We start from the raw sequence: 25,069 nt of genomic DNA on the forward strand, positions 1-25,069 counted from the left end.
TTGTAATTAACATAGGTATTTTTTATTTGAATTTACACAACTCCTATATGCCCTTAAAAATCATCATAATAAAAACTACAACTACTTGCGGTCAAAACAGGAGTTGAATTTGAAGCTGTAGCTATATGTTTTGGTGTGGAAGCAGGAATAACAAAAATTCTAAATTAATTGATTTTAATTGATTATTGACTGTCGTGGAAGGAAATTTGAAGGGACAACAGGATTTCAATGTTTTAAATTAATGGACCAGTGGACTGCGCTTTTACTTTTTTATTTATTAACTGCAAGTAGCCAGTTTAAAATCAGTAAATTTACAATGGCGAAATATATACATTTCTAAAAGTACACAGTATAATAATACATTAGAACCTAACATAACGAAATCACATACTGTACTAGTACTATCAAAAGTAAACATTATACAACATCAATAATAGGGGCTTAAATACGTTTACATATTAATAACAACACAAATACCAAACTCAAAAATTATGATTGTGGTGGCTTAATCTAATTACCTATAAGAAGTTAAGTCCTTCTAACATTAACAGATAGTCGTGGTAAAAATAATAACGTGTAAATAATACTAGTGTAATAATAATAATAATAATAATACATTAGCAACAACAGATACAACAGGGCGAACCATTGACGACACATTAATTCTAAACTTAACAACAATAAATAACACAGTATGTAAAACATATAATTATAAATAAAAAATAATGAATTAATGAGTATTGATGATTTTAAATGTGCACAGTAGGAAGTACTCCATATAAACATCAGACGCCTAGTGTGAGAACATATGAGGCCCTCATCCCAGTCTGTTGAATGCTATTATAAAAGAAGTCATTCTAAGAAGTCGATTCCCAAGATTGACGAATCTCATTAGAGGGCCGTTGAAGTTGTAGTTTATAGTGTATGTATGTGGTTAAAAAGCTCACAAGATCTAGTGTTTATAGGGTTAAAAATATCTTAGCTAAGAGATCTGGGAAGTACAAATGGAAATTTACAATCTTCCACAGCATGAGTACGTCTGCCACATCACGCCACAATGCGAGAGCTGGAATATTTAGTTCTTCAGATAGTACATATATTGGACCCTCCAGATAACCATAACCAATTCTTAATCCAGCCAAATGCGTGAAGTGCCGCTGCAGACCTCTAAACGTGTCTTAATACCAGTTTTATTATAAGTGGACCACAAAAGTCTGGCATACTCTACGAGTTGTCTAACAAGACAACAGTAAAGAGAACGTAGGCCACTTGTTATATTGAGGCATTAGAAGAATTTGGATATGAAACCAACCATTATGTTCGCCTCACGGCAAATTTTATCCAGGTGAACATCGAACCTCATATCATTAAAAAAATGAACGCTCAAGTATTTTATGGTCCGGAGTCTCGCAATCTTAAATTGGAAAAAAGTGTATGAATAAAAAATTGAAGATTTGGTTCTAAAAGTATCGGTAGAACATTTATTGACGTTCTCAGACATATTATTTCTGATGCACCATGTTCCTATTGAGCTATCTTCAAATCTTTAAGAATCTTTTCAATTGATGAAACTTCAGAATATATTTTAAGGTCGTCAGCAAGTTGTAATGAATTGACACAAACAGCATCCAGGAGATCATTTACAAAGTCATTAAAGAGACAGGGACCCAATAGCAAGCCCTGTGGTACCCTGCATTAGGTGAGAATTAAGTTAGCATTATCGCAGGACGACAGGTAGTAAACAGAAAACAATCATGCTCATGCGACTTACTGATACTGATATATGGACAACAGCTGTAAATCAGATTTTGGACTTTTAATAGGAGTTGATTTACGACGTTTATGGGTATGATTTACACTTTGGACGTCCTTGATTCTTTTCAAAAGAATCGGTATTATAACCTTAATCATAACCTCAATCATGAATTTATAGTGCAATGTACTTTAAAATACTATTATATTAACAAAAATTTGGTTTAACACAGTGAATTGTAGTGTGTCACATTACTTTATGAACTGTGCAAATTATTAAAATATATGTATTTTGTGTCACGAACGCATACAGTCTATATAGGCTATATTGTTTAAATTAATATGTTAACTCAATTTTAAATACTCCAAAATTGTACTACTACAGATCAATGAACTTATATTAGAGTTATAACAACAAATATATTCATAATGAAAAGAGCTTTATGGTTATCCCCTATAAAGACAAATTTTAGCTCAAAGTTATTTCCAAGAGGATGCAGTGTGAGTACCTGGTCACCTCTGGCCACAGCATTTAACTCAAGACCTGGAAGGAAGTTAAATTTGAATTTAACAAAGGATGGGACAGTAAGTCACATAATGAATGCATCAAAGGATTAAGTTATACAGTTTAAGCTTTTAATGTCAAAGATTTCTATATTTTAACTTTAACCTTCAAAGTGGTGTAAGTTCTTTAGTGGCTCACTATTATTTTAGGCCTACTGCCAAAATCTATTAGAATATAATAGAATAACTTTATTGATCTCAAGGACATAAACATGCATCAGATCTTGTCAGTCATAAAACAACTATAATAAAGATAAACAACATAAAACAATAGTGCATTTCATAGCTTGCAAAGCAAGTCAAAAAATACAAGCAAATAATATCTAAAATAACGTAACAATGTTTATGCAAAACAAGTTAAACTGTACAAGCATCAAAACGGTAAATCTTAAGATCAGCGACTACTGCTCCGATCGCCGTAATTTTTTGCGTACTAACAAAGGTTAACGTAATTTCACCGAAAAAAATAGTCCTGATTATCGCCGTAGCCATTTACTCCCCCCCCAACAAAAATTTGAAAAAAATAAAATTAAATTAAAAAAAAACCTGACTGACAGTGCATTTATTTGTTTTTTTGGTGTTATTAGTTCGTAGGGCAGTAGTCCAGGTACTACTTCTAGTATAAACTCGTCTTATCTTATCAGTGATAAACGCACGCCGCTTATCTTTTGCCTGTAATGAAACCTGCGTTCGTTCTGTCTGTTTTGTGTGTGTAAGCAGTCATGGCGTGATCTGGGCTTGGACTTTGCAAGCTCTAGTTAATTTTTTTTCTAAAAGAGCAAGCAGCGCAAAGCGCTGCGCAGCGGGCAAGCTTCGCGTAATTTGAGTTTTGAATAGGCAAGCTAGGGTCTTTTTAGCGTGTGACAAGAACCATCGCACGCCATGTCAATAACTTCACTAATTATTCCTTGTCCATGTGGTGATGTGGGTTTGTTTGTTTACGTCTGGCGGTCAATCGAAGCCTTCCCATAGGTCACGTGATCCGCCCCGGCCAATCGGAAACTTTCCTGTTCGTCACGTGACTACTGTAAACTCGTCAAAACGACCATGGTCAGCCATTGTTTTTAGTTTGATAGTCAAAAATCTTGTTATTTATGTGTTTTGTATTGCCAACATTGTACTGTCGAAAAACTGGTTTTTATATGTTAGCGATAATCGGGACTATTTTTTTCGGTGAAATTACGTTAACCTGTGTTAGTATGCAAAAAAATTATGGCGATTGGAGCGGTAGTCGCTGATCTTAAGATTTACCATTAAAACATATCTAAAAAGAGGATATTTACACAAAGTCTACATCAACAACATTTGATTCATAAAACTCGCACAGCCTAAAGAACGGATTTGCAATTTATTTGAATAATTATTTTAACTATAACAAATTCTTTAAGTGTAACTTGTTATATGGTACATTCTTTATTTCTGACAAAATTGTTAAAACAAATTAAAAATTAAAAATTTTTTAGGGGAGACTAATAAGCGGGCCAACTAATTATTCGGTTGTTTTTATCAAATGTTTTGATTGCTTTAATAAATGTAATTGTAAAAGTAATTGGCCGGAGTGGCAAAATACGAGTTTTGCGCTATTAACTTATTGGAATCGTCCTACAAAAGAAAACAATATAAGGTTTCATGCGGTGAAAATGGGTTATAACGAAGTTGTAGAACATAACAAATGGAACTACTTTTCCCTCGCGGAGCAATATTTCCATGTTGTACAACCGCGTCGGGTGTCATGTTCGACCTTTTTGTGATCGTGATTCAACCTCGTGAATATGTCATCGGATGCGCTGCAATCTTTGGAAATGTAAATGAAAAATAATACTCAAATGAGTAGAACTTTGACCCATCGTTATGTTTTTCTTAATTTCGAGCTACATATTAATTACGGTAGTTGTTATCAGGTTGAGATGAGTGCCTCCGTAAAAACCCAATATTAATATTAAATGGACAGTAATAGAGAACACTTAGCATTAAAAGGAAATAATCTCGTTTCGGTGAAAACGTAAACTCTTACCATGCCCGACAAAACACTCCGACACACACAATTCACTATGATTCGTCGAACTAGTGGATGGTTGATCCATGATTGAAAAGTACTCACTTGATCCGAACTTAAGTACACGATATCTTGTGAATTAATGGACCACAGCCCTGGAGCGCTTAGATAACAGATACGCTATTATTATTCCCGGCCACAGATAAAATTGAAGTATACAGATATCAAGACACACAGCACACAAACAGAACATTAAAGTATTAAAAAAACTTATCTATTTATGTATATTCCCCCCCCTAAAACCATGTTATTTGTCATTTGTACCCCCTAAAACCATATATATTTTTTCAGGAGGATAAGCAGAATATGTTAACAATGTCAAATTCGTGATTTGCCGGGTCGGCCTTTAACCTCATAGACACCTTAATAAAATGAAGTATTTAAAATTAAAATTTATACCGGATTGAAACTGCCAATGGATTTCACCAAAGAGTTTCCCCTCATTACCCCATCATACTTCATAGCCAGTTCCCACCACTTACCAAAGCGAGAGAAGAAAATTGCGGACAACAGTCATTGAAAGCTAAGCTATAAACTTGCAAATGAAATCTGTTTGCTAAATAAAATAATCTACGTGTTTGAACATTACATTACTAAATATAAGTTTGGTACTTTGGGATTATACCGACCACACCAGTATGAAGAACACAAAAATATAAATTTATAGAAATAAACATGATAGAATGAAAAAACAACTCTTTAATTACAAAATTACAAACTTACAAGCATTTCCAGGTATTGTGATTGGTATTGTTGTCGCTGTTATCTTATCTTTCTCGAGAATCCCGATTACGGCAGGCCGCGCAGCATCACATGATTTGCACGGTACATAATTGCCTTTCCATTACAATTCAATTTATATTTCTGATCAGCCCCTCTAGAATTTGATATTTTACTGATAGGTACTATCTCGAGGGATGTTTTTCTTTCCTTGACATCAGCGCGGGCTTCGGCAGCACCTTTGGTGCCGGAGGCACTCGCATTTTGGGTCGCGGAATGTGATCAAGAATAAAAACAAGTTTTGAGTGTTTTTTTCAATAAAGAGTTTAGTTTTAGTTTGGTAATGTTTGGTTTTGTTGAATTTTTGTGTTTGGAGAAATGTAAAGGTAAAACACGGAAGTACAATAAAGCGTTGCACCAGCTGAATGGGCGGCGAGACTCTGCAATCACGTTATCTACTAGACCGCTCGACTTTGACCTCTGTCTGAGGATGGGGAGGGGTTTGCGATAAGACAATTCCTGTTTTATATTGACCAAATATTGTTCTACGCTAATCTAGTAATCAGTAGAAGCAAAATGTCGAATAACGATTCATGTCTGGGTGTGGTCGGTATAATCCCAAAGTACCATAAATTTATCGTTTATAACTACATTGTCAGCGGCTGGAAACAAAATAAACCAAAAATGTCACAATATCATAGCTGGCTATTTTCAGTGGCAGATGTGAAAATCGTAACAAAGACACAAATTTGTACGCAGATGGTCCGAACTTTAATTTCTCCTCAAAAATACAAAATGGCTCCAGCAAGATACATATATTACATGAAATTACACAATATACACTACATTATTACATATAATACAATGGTTTTATGCGCTGAGACATTTTTTATTGGGCTACCAATGAGTTCAAAAAGTTTTGCAGGTAGGTGGTTCGGACTGTATCTTGTTATGTGTTTGTTAATGTTATTCTTATATTAATTTTACTAAGAATTGTGATGTATTATTTTTGTAGTTAATGTAGTATAATTCTTGTTGTGTACTATTATGTATAATATCGAAGTTAGATAATATATCGAATCATTTGATAATAGCTGACTAACAAGTGTAGGCCGCTTAATAGTCTTCCAAATTTTTTTTAATTTTGGGCTTTATTTTTTAAATCCGTTTTAAATAAAGAAGTAGGCCTAACATATATTTATGTTTACATTTTGTTCCAACTATTAATTAAAGTGTGAATATAGATAAGTATACATTTTGTTTAATATATTATGCTAATTGTATGCACATGCCCACTTATTAACAACCCTTGATATATACACTGGATAAACTCAGGCTGTGTCATTTCTAGATTTAAAGTACCTGGCCAACTTTTGGCCAAAATGTACCATTGTTCTTGGCTGTAGTTTCATAAGAAGCCGACAAAACAGTTGATTGTAAACCTTGGTAATTGTTTACTTATGCTACTCCACACTATTTGTCAAAATTTCAACTTAAGAAAAATAAATAAAAGGTACAGGAGAGTAGTACAATAGATATAAAAGGAAGGAATTGTTTTATTTACTCAAGGAGAATGCTGAACACAATGGTAATCTATAACAAATAGCCTGTTATTGTTCTAGGGACTATTTGGAATCCCACAACTTCATAGTCATGAAGGGTTTTATTTACTCAAGGAGAATACTGAACACAATGGTAATCTATAACAAATAGACTGTTATTGTTCTAGGGACTATTTGGAATCCCACAACTTCATAGTCATGAAGGGTTTTATTTACTCAAGGAGAATACTGAACACAATGGTAATCTATAACAAATAGCCTGTTATTGTTCTAGGGACTATTTGGAATCCCACAACTTCATAGTCATGAAGGGTTTTATTTACTCAAGGAGAATGCTGAACACAATGGTAATCTATAACAAATAGCCTGTTATTGTTCTAGGGACTATTTGGAATCCCACAACTTCATAGTCATGAAGGGTTTTATTTACTCAAGGAGAATACTGAACACAATGGTAATCTATAACAAATAGCCTTTTATTGTTCTAGGGACTATTTGGAATCCCACAAGTTCATAGTCATGAAGGGTTTTATTTACTCAAGGAGAATACTGAACACAATCGTAATCTATAACAAATAGCCTGTTATTGTTCTAGGGACTATTTGGAATCCCACAACTTCATAGTCATGAAGGGTTTTATTTACTCAAGGAGAATGCTGAACACAATGGTAATCTATAACAAATAGCCTGTTATTGTTCTAGGGACTATTTGGAATCCCACAACTTCATAGTCATGAAGGGTTTTATTTACTCAAGGAGAATGCTGAACACAATGGTAATCTATAACAAATAGCCTGTTATTGTTCTAGGGACTATTTGGAATCCCACAACTTCATAGTCATGAAGGGTTTTATTTACTCAAGGAGAATACTGAACACAATGGTAATCTATAACAAATAGCCTTTTATTGTTCTAGGAACTATTTGGAATCCCACAAGTTCATAGTCATGAAGGGTTTTATTTACTCAAGGAGAATACTGAACACAATCGTAATCTATAACATATAGAATAGAATAGAATCTTTATTCACCACAAGATATTCCATAGAATACATAGGCAAGTCATGTAACTATGAGATTAATATTTCTACACACAAGCCATTGTTTACATAAATATAACCTAAGCCAATGGACTATTTTAAGACTACAGTAGGCCCTATAATATAAATAACAGCAATATAGTATTACAATACTAGTAAATATTTTAATCAAAATAGCATTTTATAAATTACAACAGGCCTAAACTTAAACATTATAATAAACAACACATTGGACATTACAATAAATAGATATTATTTTACTTAAACATATATATTGTTTAGCACAAAGTGACAAAAGATTCTTGGAAAGCGTCAGGTCAGGCTAAAATCCCAATTCGGACCAACTCTCAGAAAGAAATTCTTCCACTTTATAAAACGGATTTTTTAATAAAAAATTTATGATACAGATTTTAAATTTTATCATTTTCTAAATTCTTGACTGGGTCGGGTAACTTATTCATTAATTAATCGGCTTGATATAACTATGGGATTTCTTTCACTTTTTAATAGCCTATTTTGTGGTAAATTAATTAAATTTGCAGATCTAGTATTGTGGGAATGAATGGAGCTTCTTGTATGTACCTTGTCTAAATTAGCTCTCAAGTACATGAGACACTGAAATATGTATAGGGAATGTAAAGTCAATATTCTTAATTCAATAAATAATTGTTTACAATGGGCTAATCTATGGGAACCAGTAATTACTCTTATAGCTTTATTTTGTGCAACAAATATATCTTCTGACTTGGAGCACCACCCCATACTATTAAACCATAAGACATATGGGCATGAAATAAACCAAAATAGGCCTGCCTTAGGCCTTCCCTTTCCAACTCACCACTTAACCTTTTTTTAAAGCGTAAATGCTTTTACTAAGCCTACTTTTGAGGACAGATATGTGTTTGGTGCCAATTAAGGGTTGGGTCTAAAGTTAATCCTAAAAACATTGGGACTATCTAAGTTCATATTTTTTTTCTTTAAGAGAAAAAAGTACAGTTTTGGTTTTTTTTCCTTGTTTAACACTAGTTCGTTAGCAGCCAACCAATTCTCAATGAGGGTTTGATTATATTTAGCATTTTCTAATGCCAGACTTTCACTATCATGCCTATTTAAGACAGTAGTCGTCATCTGCATAGAGAATAATCTCCGCAGGAATATTACTACTGAGGTCGTTAACCATAATAATAAATAATAAAGGACCCAAAACAGATCCCTGCGGAACACCGCACGTGACAGGCAAGAGACATGAGGATTCATTACTGTCTTGTACATATTGTACTCTGTTCTCAAGGTAGGATTGAAAGATTTGAAGAGCCACACCCTTTACCCTAAAATACTCAAGCTTAGAAACTATAAGATCGTGTGAAACACAATCAAAGGCCTTGCTGAGGTCACAGAACGTGACCGCAGCAAGGTCCATACCCTCAAAACAATCATGTATACCCTCAACTAGCTTTATAAGGGCATGTGTGGTAGATAACCCATTTCTATAGCCAAACTGATTGTTACATATTAGCCTATTCAATTCAAAATAAAACATTAATTGTTTGCCTATGATTAACTCTAAGACCTTAGAAAAAGACAGGAAACTACCGTTATAGGCCTATAATTATTCAAGTCATCTTTTTTTACCTTTCTTAATATATAGGAATGACCTTGCTTATTTTTAAACAATCTGGGAAATTCCTTGGGCCAAACATAAAATTGATTAGCCTCTTGTCAAAGGATTCAAAATACAATCTATTATTTTTTTTCAGTAAAACGTTACTCAAGCCATAATGGTCCCTTACTATACTTACTAGACAAATGACTAACTGCATCCAAGACAATTTTTTCAGTTACATAGCTAAAACTTAACCCTACCATATGCTCAGGTACCTTGCAATTATTTACATACTGCATTGCTTTAAGCCCATTAGCTTGCTACACTGTTTAATTTCGGCTTTACATTACTGGCAATGTTAATAAAAAACCCTGTTATATTCATCTGATGAAAAAATATTTGGGTCTTTTGTTTTAGTTTCACCTTTCCTACTTTTATTTACAATCTGCCAAAGGGTTTTGCTCTGATTTCCTGACTCCTTTACTAGTTTAGAAATTATATTGTTTTTTTTGTGTGTTTAATTTGCTTGCGATAATCTTTTTTTTCAGATTTGTACAATACATTATACATTTCAAACTCATGCCCTTTTGAAGATTTTAAATGTTTCATAAAATAAGTGAAGCCTATCTTTTTTAGCACACAGCTCATCAGTGTACCACTCTACATTAGCCTTAGAACCAATATTTACTGTATTTTTTCCTTTTAATCTTAACCTGTTTATTAAAGCTTAAATTAAAATAATACTGAACTGTGAGCATAAAAGCATTGAACATTTCATTTACACTAGTTTTAGCAAATAAAATATCACTCCATTTTTCTTTGGCAAGGTAAAATCTGAATACATTGATGTTAGAGTCACTTAGAATAGGAACAGTCTTTAAGCTAGGACCCATATATGACAGTTCTTTTTTAGCAAGATAAGAGCTATTTTCCTTTACAAGTATTGTTAACAATTAATAGCTGTCCCAAATGGTCACTCACATGACAGTTAATAACTGTAGCAGTACAATTTTGTAAGGTCAAAGAAGTAAAAAAATTATCTAAGCAGTTTTTTACCTCGAGTAGGTTCGTGAATGGTCAGTTGTAGGCCATAAGTAAGACACAGGTTCACAAACTGGTCTGCGTCTTTATCACTAGTTAAAAATTTTAGATTAAAATCTCCCACAAATTATAGATTTTTTGTCAAGTCTATTAATATATGATAGTACTTTTTCCATTGTATTGAGAAAGAAATAAAATCTCCATTCATACTCCTGTAAACTGTAACCAGCACTAGGTCCAGGTCAACAACTTCAACACAGCACAGATCACAGTCCAATTCAACTGACAAACTATTAATTGCTTGATTTACCTTTACTTGTTGAGAAGAGTATCTTGAGTAAATAGCAGTCCCTCCATGACCAATAGTTGTTCTACAAAAATTAGACACTAGTAGCCTATCATTAAATAAGTAAGTACTACGTTTAAACTCGTCTTCCGACATCCAGTGTTCTGTTATGCACAGAAAATCTATGTCATACTCAGATAAAATCTGTTCAAGCAGCTGAACTTTATTTGATAAAGACTGTACATTCTGATGTAAGAAATTAATTGAAGTTATTTTAGAGGGCTCCTTACAGAATGTCTGGAGTTTTTCCGAATGAGTAGTTTCACTAGGGTTGGGACAAACCAGGCCTACTGACATACGCCTAACACTTTTCCACAAATTTTATTAGCCAGCCACTTTTTCCCTTTTAAATTCAAGTGCGACCCATGTCTTGTATGTAGTGTTCTCTCTGCTGTGCTAGCCTTAACTAGAGTAACATTTTTATGTTTGTCACACAGTTCTTTTAGAGCAAAATTTGTATTGTTGACTTCAGTGTTAACACATGACCAGTTCACTAAGTCATGCCTTTTTTGGCAAGTCTACAAGTATAATATTGCAAGTAGGCCTACTTGCCTGTTATAGGCCTACTACTATAGCCTGTTATTGTTCTAGGGACTATTTGGAATCCCACAACTTCATAGTCATGAAGGGTTTTATTTACTCAAGGAGAATGCTGAACACAATGGTAATCTATAACAAATAGCCTGTTATTGTTCTAGGGACTATTTGGAATCCCACAACTTCATAGTCATGGAGGGTTTTATTTACTCAAGGAGAATGCTGAACACAATGGTAATCTATAACAAATAGCCTGTTATTGTTCTAGGGACTATTTGGACTCCCACAACTTCATCGTCATGAAGGGTTTTATTTACTCAAGGAGAATGCTGAACACAATGATAATCTATAACAAATAGCCTGTTATTGTTCTAGGGACTATTTGGAATCCCACAACTTCATAGTCATGAAGGGTTTTATTTACTCAAGGAGAATGCTATCGCTAAAGCTGATGAGCTTGTTGAAGAGTCTTGTGACCCGAACAGGTTAGTTAATGAACTAATTTAAAGTTTCAGTCTTCCTAATGTAAGTCAAATTGTCTATATACAGGGTGATTCAAAACTAAACGGCAATCTCTCGGGAGCTTATTCTATAGCTAAAAAACAAGTAAAAAAGTTCATATAACTATATGCCCGAAAACGCTTCGTTAGCGAGTTACGCCTAGCGAAAGATTTCGCCCGGATTTCAGAACCCTTGGTGAAGTCAGGCCGTATAAAAAATGGTAAAGGTAGTTACAAAGATACAAATACGATTGTTTTTTATGTTTTTATATCTGAAAAATTTATTAAAATTCGTCCCAGAGCTGTAAATGCAATACTTTCAGAGATATCTTACGTAAAACACAAGAATTGGTGCAAAGAGAAATAACACATTTTTGTGTTTAACGTAAGATTACTTCCATAAATGTTAAATAAAGGTCATTTTTTTCTTAAACAGATTTGTAGAACATTTAATTCTAAAAAGATTTCATGTGAATTACTTGGGAAAAAAATTAATAATAGGTATTGAAATTTAGCTTTATTTAAAAATAAAACAGACGCACAAAAATGCATATTCTTATCTGCATAAAAATATTAACTAATGTTTTAGGTTTGTGAGTAACAGCTGATCATTTATTCTAGACTGAACATTAACATAAAATGTATTTACCTTTATTAAAACTGTAATAATCACCTATAATAGTTGCTCAAAGTGTCCTCCGTTTGTTAGCAATGCACGTTTTCGCACGACGAATCCACTCTTTTCTAGCGCGTTTCATAACGTTTGGGAGCATTCTTGATAGTTTCTGCCGCCTCTGTAATGCGATTACGTAACTCCTCTATGGTTGTTAATCCGTTTTGAATAAACAATTGACTTCATCCAACCCCATAAGAAAAAGTCTGCTGGCGTGAGGTCAGGAGAACGTGGTGGCCATTTTACTGGTCCATTTCGACCAATCCATTGTCTACCGTATGTATCATTTAAATAGTTTTTCACATCATTAGAAAAAATGTGGAGGTGCTCCGTCGTGCATAAACCATGCATTTATTCTGTTTTGAACAGGAATATCTTCCAAGAGGGTAGGCAGGTTTGTTCTTAAAAAAATTTAAGTACGCTACTCCATTAAGTCGATTAGGGAGGAAAAAATGGACCAATCAAATTATCACCCAGAACACCAAGCCATACATTGACTGAAAAATGTATGTTGAAAAAATGCCTCGTAGCAGTTTCATGTGGGTTGTCGTTACGCCCAAGTATGGGTATTACGAAAATTTACAATTCCATTTCTAGTTAAAACATGATTCATCAGTAACGAGAGAATACGCCGAAGAAAATACTGATGTCGTAAACAACTTCTTAACCAGCGGCAGAACATCTTCCGTTTATTAAGATCTTGCCCCCGGTAATAAGTCTTGAACACGTGTTATATGGAATGGGTACAAACTGTGCTTCATGAAGTGTCCGCCATACGCTTGACTGGCAAATATTTAACTGACGTGATAATCGTCTGGTGCTTGTGGTTGGTGATAATTCTACAGCATTTATTATTGCTTGTTCATTATTATAGTTCCTTGCGCTACGTTGACGACCAGTATCTATTCGCTTCGGTTTAAAGCTACCAGTTTCTCTAAGTCGTCTCTCCACAGCTTCAAATGTTTTTTGCGATCAGGTGTTCTTCGATGTGGAAAAGTATCACGATATTCCTGAACTGCAGCTAAACCATTCTTGTTAACTTTGCCGTAAATCAGTATCATGTCCCGTATACTCTTCAAACGAATACATACCATTTACATTATCTGGCATTATTTACTAAGATAATTACATACACTTTTATAAAAATATTTAATAAAATATTTTTAAAAATAAATATTTAATAAAATATTTTATACACTTGTATAAAATATTTCCAAATAATCACAGGATCTCACAAAATACAATCTTCACACGCCACAATACAAAAACCTCCATAAAGGTTATTCAAATATTACTTCATGAACTTAATTGTTGATCAGCTGATATTGCCAACCTTTGCAAAGAAAAATATGACGATTAAAAAGTGTTGAATAAATGATCAGCTGTTACTCACAACCTAAACATTAGTTAATATTTTATGCAGATATAAGAATATGCATTTTTGTGCGTCTGTTTTATTTTTAAATAAAGCTAAATTTCAATACCTATTAATTAATTTTTTTTCCTAAGTAATTCACATGAATCTTTTCAGAATTAAATGTTCTACAAATCTGTTTAAGAAAAAAATGACCTTTATTTAACATTTATGGAAGTAATCTTACGTTAAACACAAAAATGTGTTATTTCTTTGCGCCAATTCTTGTGTTTTACGTAAGATATCTCTAAAAGTATTGCATTTACAGCTCTGGGACGAATTTTTAATAAATTTTTCAGATATAAAAACATAAAAAAACAATCGTATTTGTATCTTTGTAAATACCTTTACCATTTTTATACGGCCTGACTTCACCAAGGGTTCTGAAATCCGGGCGAAATCTTTCGCTAGGCGTAACTCGCTAACGAAGCGTTTCCGGGCATATAGTTATATATGAACTTTTTTACTTGTTTTTAGCTATAGAATAAGCTCTCGAGAGATTGCCGTTTAGTTTTGAATCACCCTGTATATAAAATAAGATATGCAAAAATCAGGGCTTCCCTTATTTATTTCATTGCCATGGCATAATGTTACAATTATTTGTCTTAAAGTTTACTTGGTTAAGATACAATAAATAGTTGTGTAATTTTGAAAGTGATGTGAAATTACAATTAAAAACATACTATGAATATTTTTTATCAATAAAATTTAGTCAATGTTTTAAAAATAGTTTGGTTGTTAAATATTTAACCCACTGGTGAGTCATAATTTTTGTGTTGGGACTGTCCTGTTATATTATGGTAAAGACTTTGCAGAGGAGTTTGAGTCTAAAGAAGCAGGAGCAAGCAATATGTACGCATACAAATTTATTTTTCTCTCCATGATTATCAGTCAATGTTATTTTCTCACCTTAAGTTTTGATTAAGTAACATGAGTAAAAAAAATAACACGAATCCTCCTCCAAAAGTAACATTATAGTAAACAATGTAAAGCACCCATAAACGTAAACAACCAGCAGAAAAAAAAAACAGAAAAAGTGCTCTACTCAACAATCTACATGTAATTAATTCCTCAACGCCCTTAGGTGCTACTAACAATTTTATTAATACTGCTACTTATTAGGGGACTCCTGACAGCAACAATCTCCAACCTGAACCTCGCACATAAGAGTATACAGTTGAGATAATACTCAGCCTCCTTGTCCTAAAGTAATTTAAAAAAATGCCATCCTATACAAAAGTCTGTAACTCCAATGAATAATCAACTTAAAATAATTTTAAGGTCTTTGAAAACAATTACTACAAAAAATTTCAGACCAACATAAACAGTTAATGCAACAGACATTTCATTGAATAAAGATAATTTTTAGAGAAAAACTGAAGAAATCCACTACAAAATTTATTTAGACCATCAAAAAGTAAATACATAAAAAACAAAATGGATAGGTACTTTTTCTGGAAGTCAGCCATGTAGTTATTCTTACTGAACATAGTCTTTTGAAATACAAAATAACCATTCAATAAAAGTAAACATTACTGCATATTTCAGAAGACATCATGTGAAAAAGGACACAATATTTATAAACATAAACAAATGGACAATGAAGTGGGAGGTATATTTAGGAGATATCAATCAATGTCGATATATATATATATATATATATATATATATATATAGATAGATAGATATATATATATATATATATGTTGCACAAACAGAAAAGTACAGCTGTTAGTAAGCCCCTTACTTTGTTCGGTATCTCAATAATCTCTTTGCATCCGTGTGGAGTAACTCTTAACAACTGCTACCACAATTGAGACAACACGCACAGAACTTGGTTTTCATGGAGTTGATGTACAAATTTTCAAACTCATCTCTCAGACCATTCAAGCTTAACTTGCAATAGCATAAGAAAGAGAATAAATAAGTTTGAATGAATATGGATTCCCAGGATATGCTGGTGTACTCTGAACAGTTAATCAGCATGACGTCGTGAACAATGGGGTCCTCTTCCAAGTATCAGCAAACCAGCATGATATCATATGTAATGCGGTCCTCTTCCAAGTATCAGCAAACCAGCATGATATCATATGTAATGTGGTCCTCTTCCAAGTATCAGCAAACCAGCATGATATCATATGTAATGCGGTCCTCTTCCAAGTATCAGCAAACCAGCATGATATCATATGTAATGTGGTCCTCTTCCAAGTATCAGCAAACCAGCAGCATGATATCATATGTAATGCGGTCCTCTTCCAAGTATCAGCAAACCAGCATGATATCATATGTAATGCGGTCCTCTTCCAAGTATCAGCAAACCAGCATGATATCATATGTAATGTGGTCCTCTTCCAAGTATCAGCAAACCAGCATGATATCATATGTAATGCGGTCCTCTTCCAAGTATCAGCAAACCAGCATGATATCATATGTAATGTGGTCCTCTTCCAAGTATCAGCAAACCAGCATGATATCATATATGTAATGTGGTCCTCTTCCAAGTATCAGCAAACCAGCATGATATCATATGTAATGTGGTCCTCTTCCAAGTATCAGCAAACCAGCATGATATATATGTAATGTGGTCCTCTTCCAAGTATCAGCAAACCAGCATGATATCATATGTAATGTGGTCCTCTTCCAAGTATCAACAAACCAGCATGATATCATATGTAATGCGGTCCTCTTCCAAGTATCAACAAACCAGCATGATATCATATGTAATGTGGTCCTCTTCCAAGTATCAGCAAACCAGCATGATATCATACGTAATGTGGTCCTCTTCCAAGTATCAACAAACCAGCATGATATCATACATAATGTGGTCCTCTTCCAAGTATCAACAAACCAGCATGATATCATACGTGCAATGCGGTCCTCTTCCAAGTATCAACAAACCAGCATGATATCATACGTAATGTGGTCCTCTTCCAAGTATCAACAAACCAGCATGATATCATACGTAATGTGGTCCTCTTCCAAGTATCAGCAAACCAGCATGATATCATACGGAATGCGGTCTTCTTCCAAGTATCAGAAAACCAGCATGATATCATACTTAATGTGGTCCTCTTCCAAGTATCAGCAAACCAGCATGACATATATAATGTGGTCCTCTTCCAAGTATCAGCAAACCAGCATGATATCATACGTAATGTGGTCCTCTTCCAAGTATCAACAAACCAGCATGATATCATACATAATGTGGTCCTCTTCCAAGTATCAACAAACCAGCATGATATCATACGTGCAATGCGGTCCTCTTCCAAGTATCAACAAACCAGCATGATATCATACGTAATGTGGTCCTCTTCCAAGTATCAACAAACCAGCATGATATCATACGTAATGTCGTCCTCTTCCAAGTATCAGCAAACCAGCATGATATCATACGTAATGTGGTCCTCTTCCAAGTATCAACAAACCAGCATGATATCATATGTAATGTGGTCCTCTTCCAAGTATCAGCAAACCAGCATGTTATCATACTTAATGCGGTCCTCTTCCAAGTATCAACAAACCAGCATGATATCATATGTAATGTGGTCCTCTTCCAAGTATCAGCAAACCAGCATGATATCATATGTAATGTGGTCCTCTTCCAAGTATCAGCAAACCAGCATGATATCATACGTAATGTGGTCCTCTTCCAAGTATCAACAAACCAGCATGATATCATACATAATGTGGTCCTCTTCCAAGTATCAACAAACCAGCATGATATCATACGTGCAATGCGGTCCTCTTCCAAGTATCAACAAACCAGCATGATATCATACGTAATGTGGTCCTCTTCCAAGTATCAACAAACCAGCATGATATCATACGTAATGTCGTCCTCTTCCAAGTATCAGCAAACCAGCATGATATCATACGTAATGTGGTCCTCTTCCAAGTATCAACAAACCAGCATGATATCATACGTAATGTGGTCCTCTTCTAAGAATCAGCAAACCAGTATGTTATCATACTTAATGCGGTCCTCTTCCAAGTATCAACAAACCAGCATGATATCATATGTAATGTGGTCCTCTTCCAAGTATCAGCAAACCAGCATGATATCATATGTAATGTGGTCCTCTTCCAAGAATCAGCAAACCAGCATGATATCATATGTAATGTGGTCCTCTTCCAAGTATCAGTTTACCAGCATGGCATTGTACATTATGTGATCCTCTTCCAAGTATTAATTGAGGACTAAGTGAAGAAAAGCCTTATTGACCAAATATAAAACAATATGTAAAGTATGATTTATCAAAACTATATATTTCCTTTGAGAGTAATAAATGATATTCATTATTTATAAGTATTTGTTCAGGAGTCGCAAGATGGTATCAATATTTGACGAGTTGTCGGACTCATTGTGTCGGGTGGCAGACTTGGCTGAGTTTATCCGTATCGCTCACACCACGAGGAGCTTTCTCCCACGCAGCTGAGAATGCCTGTATCACCATCAGTGGAGTTGTCGAGAAGTAAGTAACTCAATATTACAGTATTTATTGTTCAGTGTTAGTGAACAAACATAAAAATAGTTTGTTACATTCTCTTAGTTGAAACCAGGATTGAAAAACGTAAATTTAACTGTTTGTTCCTGGTTCAGTAATAGGCAAGTGCACTTGAATAACTAAAACTGTTTATGTACATTATAGCACTCAAAGAACATTTGTTTAGTTTATTTGCAAAAAATTGGCCAACCGCTTTTATTTCTTGCTTTAAAACACTTCTTTATGTGTGATTGAAGTTTCTTCAAAATTTCGTCACAAAGTGATGCTATGTGTTGTTTATCAGGATAATGAAGTCTGTCATTGTCCCCCAGTGGGGATGGGATGATGAGTGGTGTGTCGATAGTGATGGCAGACAGGCAGTGACCGTCTGTGTCATCCCTCAACCCTCAGTGACATGATGTAACAAGTGTGCACCATAAATAACCTCAACACAATTATTGCTTATTCTTGTATTGTTTCTAATTACTGTCAATAAGGTACAATATTTTTTTAAACTACTACATTTCAAAACAATACTTCTAGGAATATCATTTTCTTCAGATAATCTATTTTCAAAAGACAAAATTATTTGTTCTAACTGTGATTTTGTTACTGTTATTAACCGAAAACGTATGTTGGTGATAACATAAGGTTTGAATCTGGCGATGACTGAGAATTTACTGCAGCTGTTTTGAATTACCATAATTAGCCTGAAAACTATTTATAACCTCTTTGAATATTCAGTAGTTTATATTTGAGAGAGGTTCCTTTTTTTATTGTCTATTCAGATTGAACACAAACAAAGAGCTGTATCAGGCACTGCGGCACGTGGTGGAGAAGGGGGACAAGATGGCAACAACAGAGATAGACGAACACGTGGCTCGCCTGTTCATGTTTGACTTCGAGCTGTGCGGGATACACTTGCCTGAGCACCAACGTCAGGAGGTGGTGGCTCTCAACGATTACATCTTGCAGATGGGACAGCGATTCATGTCAGGAGCTGTCAGTCCTCGGGCCGTCCCGTCTGAACTGGTGCCTAGAAATATCCGTGGCCTGTAAGTACCTTGTGGTAACAGTGTATGAGAGAATTTTTGTCTACATATAAAATCTTTCTGAACATATCTTGCCAGATGATTCATTCACTTTTCTTTCCTTCGGTTTTCATATTAAGGGTTAAATAATCAAAGTATACTCAACAAGTCAAGTTAAAAAGATTTATGTGTAGGGATAGTTAGGCTACATGTTTTAATATGTTACATGTCTTAATCTTGTGTGGGTGTATTGAGTTTGTATACAAATTGATTTATTCTATTACTTTTTCCTTGCCATCATTGTTATCCATAAAATCAATTTTAAAATATTCACTAACACTCAAATCCCATGGAGTGACATGCACCATCATCAAACTCAGTGTTTCTCATACAAAAATTTCCAAGCCTATATATTCGGTTGTTCCACCGTGCTGAGAGATCGTATCTATCACATCGTAGTTCGTTCAATTTGTTCCTGGTGAGACAATGACACTACCATTTCACTTTTATATATGTGTCTCTTAAGTCGAAAAAACTAAAATGTTTCATTTTGGGCTTTTTCGTCATCGACTTTTTTTCAATCTCTTCAGACGAACATGACTTCAGATTCCAGGAGTCAAGTCTGAGACAGTGTCAGATACCACACACTGCCATAAAAGGAAATTGAACTGGAGCTAAACTCAAAATTTGAAGGAATGAACCCTTCCTACCATAACTACGTTATGTGAAGTTCGGTTAGTTTAGGTTAGGGTAGGTAATATTAGTTTGGTTAGGTTACATTTGGTTATGTCAGGTTATGTTAGTTTAAGTTCAGTAATGTTACGTTACTGTATGTGAGGTTAGGTTAGGTTGGGTTTGGTTACATTATGTTAATGTCAACATTGCGAATATTCATTGAAGTGGTTGTCGTTGGTGATTTCAACCTTCCCGGAATTGATTGGAATGGGTTGTCAACTAGTACACATTCCCCAGCGTCAAGAGTGGTATGGTCACTGATGGATCTGTTTCAGATTTACCAAATCAATCAAATCTATAACAGCAGAGACGTCATGTTGGACCTGATTCTGAGTTCTAAGATATTACTGTGTCACTGGAGAGTGATAATATTTTGCCAGTTGAAGAGAGACACCACCTATCTTTATCTTTTGTGATCCACTTCCAACATACCAACCAATCTCACTTACTCAAAAGACACATTTATATGATTTGAAAAGGTGCAACCTTATGAATTTTCACCGGAGGTCTCTGTTCCAAGCAGATATGACCATCTCGGCGACGGAGTTGCTTATGAGTTCACCCCTGAAATATTGGAGAAGCTTAGAAAGGCTGAGGCCCTGATGAGATTCCACCAGGTGTACTTAAGTACAGTAGAAGCATTTTGGCTACTCCAGGTTGCCACATATTTAATACTTCACTTGTGATGGGATTTTTTCCTGAGGCGTTCAAAGCAGCCTACGTGGTCCCCATTCATAAATCAGGACCTACTGATATCGCCTCTAACTACAGGCCCATTTCTATCCTCTCAGCTCTGTCTAAAGTTTTTTTAAGATCTATTTCTTGATCGAATAAGATTTAGGATTGCTCAGTTAACCTGTTCTTAGCAACACGGCTTCTCACCAGGAAGGTCGACTTTTGACACTGTTGACCATGCTTTGTTACTCAAAAAGATCTCTGCACTTGGCTTCGATAACACTTCAATTCGTTGACTGTCGAGTTACCTCTCCGAGCGCAGCCTTGTTGTTAAGTTTGCTGGCTAACTATCTGAGTTCTTCTCACTTTCTGGTGTTCCCCAGGGCTCTATCACTGGACCTTATCTTTTCGCACACTTCATAAACGATCTTCCTCTGAATATCAACAGTGACTGCCTAATGTTTGAGGATGATGTCAAGTTATTCTCACAAATTACTCATGTTGCGGACTGTGAATCACTTCAAAATAGTCTTCATAATGTATATGAATGGTGCTTAACAAACAAAATGTCACTAAACACCAGGAAATGTCAAGCCATATCATTTTACCGTTGCACTTCGCCTATAATATACAATTATTTGTTACAAGGAGTAACCATCGCCAGAGTGAGTGACTTGAGATATCTTGAAATTATTCTGACAAAGAATTTTAGCCCCGAGGCTCACGTTCATAATATCTGCTCAAGGGCTAACAGAATGCTTGGCTTTATCTCCTGTTTTTCTAAACATATACAAAATATGGATTCTAGAATATGGATCGACTGTTTGGAACCCAAACTAAAAATACTTTGTGACGATCCTGAACGAATCGAGCGTCGTTTTATTCTATTGGTGGGTGTCAGAAATGGATACCAGTATCAACAAGTACCAATTGATGATCTGTACTCCAAACTTGATCTAGAACATCTGGGACTGTAGCTGACTTAGTAGTTCTCCACAAATTGGTTAATGGTAAAATGATCAGTTCGTTTTCGAGATATTGTGCGGACAGACTGATATAAATAAGATGTTTCCAGCCGCAAGAGTGATAGGCTCCGCTAAAGTTCAGCTAATCCGAGATGTTTGAATACACCTTGTAGTTTTGATGTCAGAAACTAATTTAAAAATTGTAGTTACTTTTAGCTCTTAATTTAATAGAATGTTTGATGGTTAAAGCATAACGAATGATGCTTAACAGATTCACAATAGAGGGGGACAAGGTGCTGGTGAATGGGCTGTACGCCGACTCACCGGACGAGATTGCGCGAGAAGCAGCCTACAAGATCTACCTGTACCCGGACCAACACCAGAACCATTTACTGACCGAGATGCTGCAGTCCCGACACAAACTGGCGTCCATCTGTGATTTCCCCACCTTTGCACACAGGTACTTGAGAGAGTAATGGCACAGAATCCGATTGTTACAAATGTTGCTGTATCAGTCACTAATGGCTAGTAGTTGTGCAGAGCTCTCAAGTCGAGTATTGTGGAGGAACCAGAGGTAGTTGCGGAGTTTCTGGACACACTGACAGAACAGTTGAGACCCCGGGCAGAGGAGGATTTCAAGAACATGAGGAAGATGAAACAGCAGACTGACCCTCATGCCGGTGTAAGTAATGTGTTTTAATTTAAAGTGTTTTATCGACAGTGGACAGTTTGAAAGGAAAATAGGACAGATATTTACCATTGTTATATGTTAAATTAATAGAACACTGAATATCCAGGATTGGAATTTACCCTATTCTCAGGTGTCACAACTACCTTAAGACATAATGCTGAGCATGTACAAAAATTATAAACTAACCAATTTATGGCGATGAACTTTCATTCATTCGGCGGTCCCAAAACATCACATAACATTAGCACATCAGCCTAAAAACAGGGGCTTTTTCCACTCCCCCACCAATTAAAAAAAAGTCTGTTTCATCCTAGAAAAAACTTGACAACAGACTAAGTTGTATGGGAAAAAAACTCCAACACATCCTAAATAAAAACCTAATACCAAAGATCCCCTAAGGGTCTTGCAAGATCCTTTACATCCCAACCAACCATCGGCATTTCTTTACCAAAATGTAAAAATGGAAAATGTCCGAATTGAGGAGGGAGAGTTATTTTTTTAGTTTGTAACATTGATCAGAAGCTTGCCAACTTGTATGAAATGACTCTCAAATGGAGGATTAACTTTTTGGAGACCAATGTATGATCTGTCAGGCATTCATACTATTTGCCTAAATGACAAACGTACTTCCATTAGAAATTTAGAAAGTAGACTTTTAAATAACAATAAAATATAGTATTTTTGTGTTATTTATTAACCATTGTACCCAAGTATAACATTATCAGTCAGCAAACGTGACTTGTTCTGTTCCAGTTGGAGATAACAGTTATTTATGTCTTTATTACTTCACCTACATTCAAGCACTGATACAATTGTGCGTTTTACTTTACAATGAGTATGTAGAATTTGATTCTTATACAACTTATGTAGGCAATGTTTTTCTACATAAGCCTAAAAATTCTGTAGAAAAGAATTAAAGACCACAAACTTTTTATGAAAACAAAATAAGTATAATGACAAAAACAAAAATAAAGGAAAAAACATTATGTTTAATAAAGTTGGTAGTTTTTACAATTTAAAAAGATTGTAATTTTACTGCCTCCGTAACTTAAAAAAAATATATAAATACTATCAAAATTCAAATAATGGACTGAGATTTGGAAATGGCATTGTCAAATAGCAGTAGATTAGATAACAAAACTGTAGATGAAGTCAATTACAAATTTAAAAAATGTTTTTCTTGGTCCAATTAGAAAAATTTAATTTTTATACCTTTAGTTTTATTTTATACAATAAAAGTTTCATTTTTGGACGGTCTCTAAAGGGTTAGGATTTTTAGTTTTTAGCTCTTTATTAAAGATTTTACAAGAGAACTCTAATCACTCTTAGCTATCCATTCCTTCTACATACTTGGGTCTTCTAACAAATTCCAGATGTGGCTTTTACATAAATTGTTGTTGTGATTTTTCCAGGAAACACAGGTTCTAGTTTTTTACACATGTAACTTTTAATTGTGTTTCTTAAGCGATTAAAACAAATTTTCTGTCTCTTGTTCATGTCTTGTGTTGAAAAATGAAAGTTTCTTTGAATTTTTAACGATATTAGTCTTAATTAAAACTAATAAAAGCACTGTGTTTACCGACAGCCTCTAGCAGCCTGGGACATTCCGTACCTGACGAACCAAGCGAAAAGGCAGTGGCTCAAGGCCAACAGTAGCGAGTTCTCTCCGTACTTCTCGCTAGGAGGCTGTATGGAAGGGCTGAACTCGCTGTTCCAACAGCTGTACGGTATCACCCTCCACTCGGACGAGACGGAGTCAGGCGAACTGTGGTCCCCTGACGTGTACAAGGTGGCAGGTGAGACTCCTCTACGGATAGTGTAAGTCCATAATAATCCGTAATGGATACACGGAGTAGTACTACTGTGTTGTGTTCAGTTACGCACGAGACGGAAGGGTTGCTGGGACACATCTACTGTGACTTCTACGAGAGATCGAACAAACCCAACCAGGACTGTCACTTCACCATCCAGGGCGGGCGGAGGCTGCCTGACGGGTCCTATCAGGTCGGTCTCAGGCTTCCATCTTCTGATTAGTTATTTATAAACTTATGTGTTAATCCACTTGTAACTGCAAGCAGGGGTACCCGTGCCTCCACACGAGGTAACATTTAGGGAAGATTGCCAAATAAAAACTCTAAAAAGTAGATTTCACTTTACAGTTGTATCTGTAACAAGAATTGATGCCATTCTATAGTATCAATAAACTAATGAATTTCAGAAAGCTCCTGCCATTGCAAGCACTACTTTCCTCCAACTTTCTCATGAGAATTAAAAAGCAAACTTGCTATTGACTCAGCATGACTCTGCTGTCTCTTCTTCAGTAGTTTGTAGCTATGAAGTTGAGTGAACCCAACAAATGAAATTAAAATACCTACAATGTTTGAAACTATAAAAGTTGAATTATTGAACATTAAATACTTTTAATTTTGTTTAATTAATTTGAATATTCACTTTTAAGTTAGATATTACCCTAAATTATTAGTAAATTAGTCAATATTGAATTTTAATGTTTTTTACTGTATTCCTGGTCAGAGTGGCCCCTGAAAACCTCTTCAAATTATCGGTTTTCCAAGTCGAAAATTTTCGAATCCCTGTCCATTTACCACAATTGGTCTAAGTTATTTCATCTGTCTTAGAGTTTTAAATTTTTGGATTTCATTGTATACTGACTTTGTTCTAAG

The 25,069-nt window shown here is 34.9% G+C and overlaps 1 protein-coding gene across 1 annotated transcript; it reads left to right on the forward strand.

Moving 5' to 3' along the window:
• The first annotated feature begins 1,732 nt into the window (after positions 1–1,732).
• LOC124363260 (mitochondrial intermediate peptidase-like) lies at positions 1,733–24,437 on the forward strand. Its single transcript, XM_046818467.1, is given in 9 exon segments — positions 1,733–2,337; positions 11,596–11,705; positions 18,126–18,213; positions 18,215–18,279; positions 19,080–19,346; positions 21,969–22,157; positions 22,238–22,379; positions 23,974–24,184; positions 24,265–24,437. Coding segments are annotated over 9 exon segments (1,386 nt in total). The 5' UTR covers positions 1,733–2,181; the 3' UTR covers positions 24,423–24,437.
• The last annotated feature ends 632 nt before the right edge of the window (positions 24,438–25,069 follow it).

The sequence above is a fragment of the Homalodisca vitripennis genome, chromosome 5, assembly GCF_021130785.1.
Source record: "Homalodisca vitripennis isolate AUS2020 chromosome 5, UT_GWSS_2.1, whole genome shotgun sequence".
Taxonomy (NCBI): domain Eukaryota; kingdom Metazoa; phylum Arthropoda; class Insecta; order Hemiptera; family Cicadellidae; genus Homalodisca; species Homalodisca vitripennis.